This window comes from Fopius arisanus, unplaced genomic scaffold (genome assembly GCF_000806365.1).
Source record: "Fopius arisanus strain USDA-PBARC FA_bdor unplaced genomic scaffold, ASM80636v1 scaffold00256, whole genome shotgun sequence".
NCBI lineage: Eukaryota > Metazoa > Arthropoda > Insecta > Hymenoptera > Braconidae > Fopius > Fopius arisanus.
In genome coordinates, this window is record NW_011887995.1 from 10,567 (window position 1) to 12,365 (window position 1,799).

Below are 1,799 nucleotides of genomic sequence, written 5' to 3' on the forward strand. Positions count from 1 at the left end.
TCTTCTTTGGATACGCCCACTACTCATTAGAGCGAGAGGAGGGTTGAGTCCATCACGTGACCCAGCGTCAAATTATTAAATAGATAATTACTATTATAAGATCGCTTTCCCAATAAAAAAAAATATTTCCTGATAATTCCCAAATGATTTTACGTCTGTTGCAATTTAAATTTTGCCATTTCCTCAAAAATTCGCCAAGTATACGGTTGAATATGTTTTTAATGATTCTTAATTAACTGTTTGTTCTCAAATTATAAAAAGGCTTTCCCGAAATTTCCCAAATTAATTCCCAATTGTTGCATACATTATTTTAGGTAAATGATCAATTTATTCGCCAAGTATACGGCGGTGAGGCTTGCTCTGCTGGGAATTACGGGGGCGCTTAGAACGACTCCCACCTCGGCATTGGAGGCGCTACTCTTCATGCAGCCGCCATACCTCATCATAGGAGATGTGGCGCTGTCAACAGCAGCCAGGCTGAAACTAACTGGCACCTGGAGGGAAGCCAAGAATGGACATGCTTCGCTCCTTACGGAGGACAGGGTGCTCCTTGGCTCGCTGTCCAAAGGGGGAGACGCATGCAGAACTGAATGGCACCTTCACACGAGGTTCAAAGTCAACCTAGGCACTGTGGACACACAAGCCTGGGTGGACTCTAAATGGTCGCCACCTCACGGGCTGGTCTGGTACACGGACGGCTCCAAGAGGTGTGGCCGAGCGGGAGCAGGAGTGTGGTCCAATCGACCCTCCGTTGACAAGGCCCTTGGACTGGACCCACACGCCACCCCGCTTCAAACAGAATTAGCTGCCTTGAGAGCCTGCGCCAGAATCATACTGGCCAGGCAGGAGAAGGGCAAGGTAATACACATTTACTCGGATAGCAGGCGGGCACTATGGGCCCTACTTAAAGACGAGAGTGGCTCCAGGTTGGTAAACGACTGCATAGAGTGGATGGACAAAGTTGCAACCTGCAACAAATTAAAGGTGTCCTGGATACCAGGCCACGCCGGCATACTTGGCAACGAAAAAGCCGATATGCTGGCCAAACAAGGATGTCAGACAATGAAGCCGGTGGATGAAGACCACGTTGACGTTCATTCAGACTATATAAAGGAAACAATCCAAAAGCGCGCTGACAGGGGAGTGGTGGAGAGATGGAACTCACGCGAACCCTCCAGGAAACTGGCTGACGAACTCGTGTCCCTGAGCAGGGTTAAGCTGCTAGTCCTTTTAGGGCTTATTACGGGACACTGGCAGTTAGCTGCCTACCTGGCGAGAATCGGCGAGGGAGATGACCCTCTTTGCCCAAGATGCGGTTTGGTGGAAGAGGACCCCACCATCTCAGCACAAAATGCAGTGGTCTTGATGAACTCCGTTTGGATATCTTTGAGACCACCTGCCTTAAAGATCTTTACGTCGACAGGGACGGCTTCAAGGGACTCTACGAATTCGCACGTGGGGCACAGATGCTGACACCTCTCGACTAGACGGCTGCCCCAGGCAGAGCGCAAAATGGCCGCAAGGCTAATTGTGCACTCCTCCTCTCGAGGACCGTCTATAGTCAATAAGTCAATAAGTCAATAAACGTAATATTTGTGAATTACTCTTTAACAATTGGAATCGATTGTTAATAATTTAATCATTTAAATGTTATAACCAAATTAAAAGTTTTAGTTCAGTCGAAATTAAATACCTAAATAACCTAATATTTGTGAATCACTCTTTAACAATTGGAATCGATTGTTAATAATTTAACGATTTGAATATAACAACCAAATTAAAAATTTTAGTTCAGTTGA

General features: G+C 46.2%; 1 protein-coding gene across 1 annotated transcript; it reads left to right on the forward strand.

Annotated features, from left to right (window-relative positions):
* Positions 1–318: 318 nt before the first annotated feature.
* LOC105272733 (uncharacterized) lies at positions 319–1,473 on the forward strand. The gene has a single exon (XM_011314958.1). The coding sequence runs from the start codon at positions 319–321 to the stop codon at positions 1,471–1,473; it is 1,155 nt and encodes a 384-aa protein (XP_011313260.1).
* Positions 1,474–1,799: the final 326 nt, after the last annotated feature.

Coding starts and splice junctions, on each gene's coding strand:
- LOC105272733 (XM_011314958.1), top strand. CDS start 319: ATGATCAATTTATTCGCCAAGTATACGGCGGTGAGGCTTGCTCTGCTG.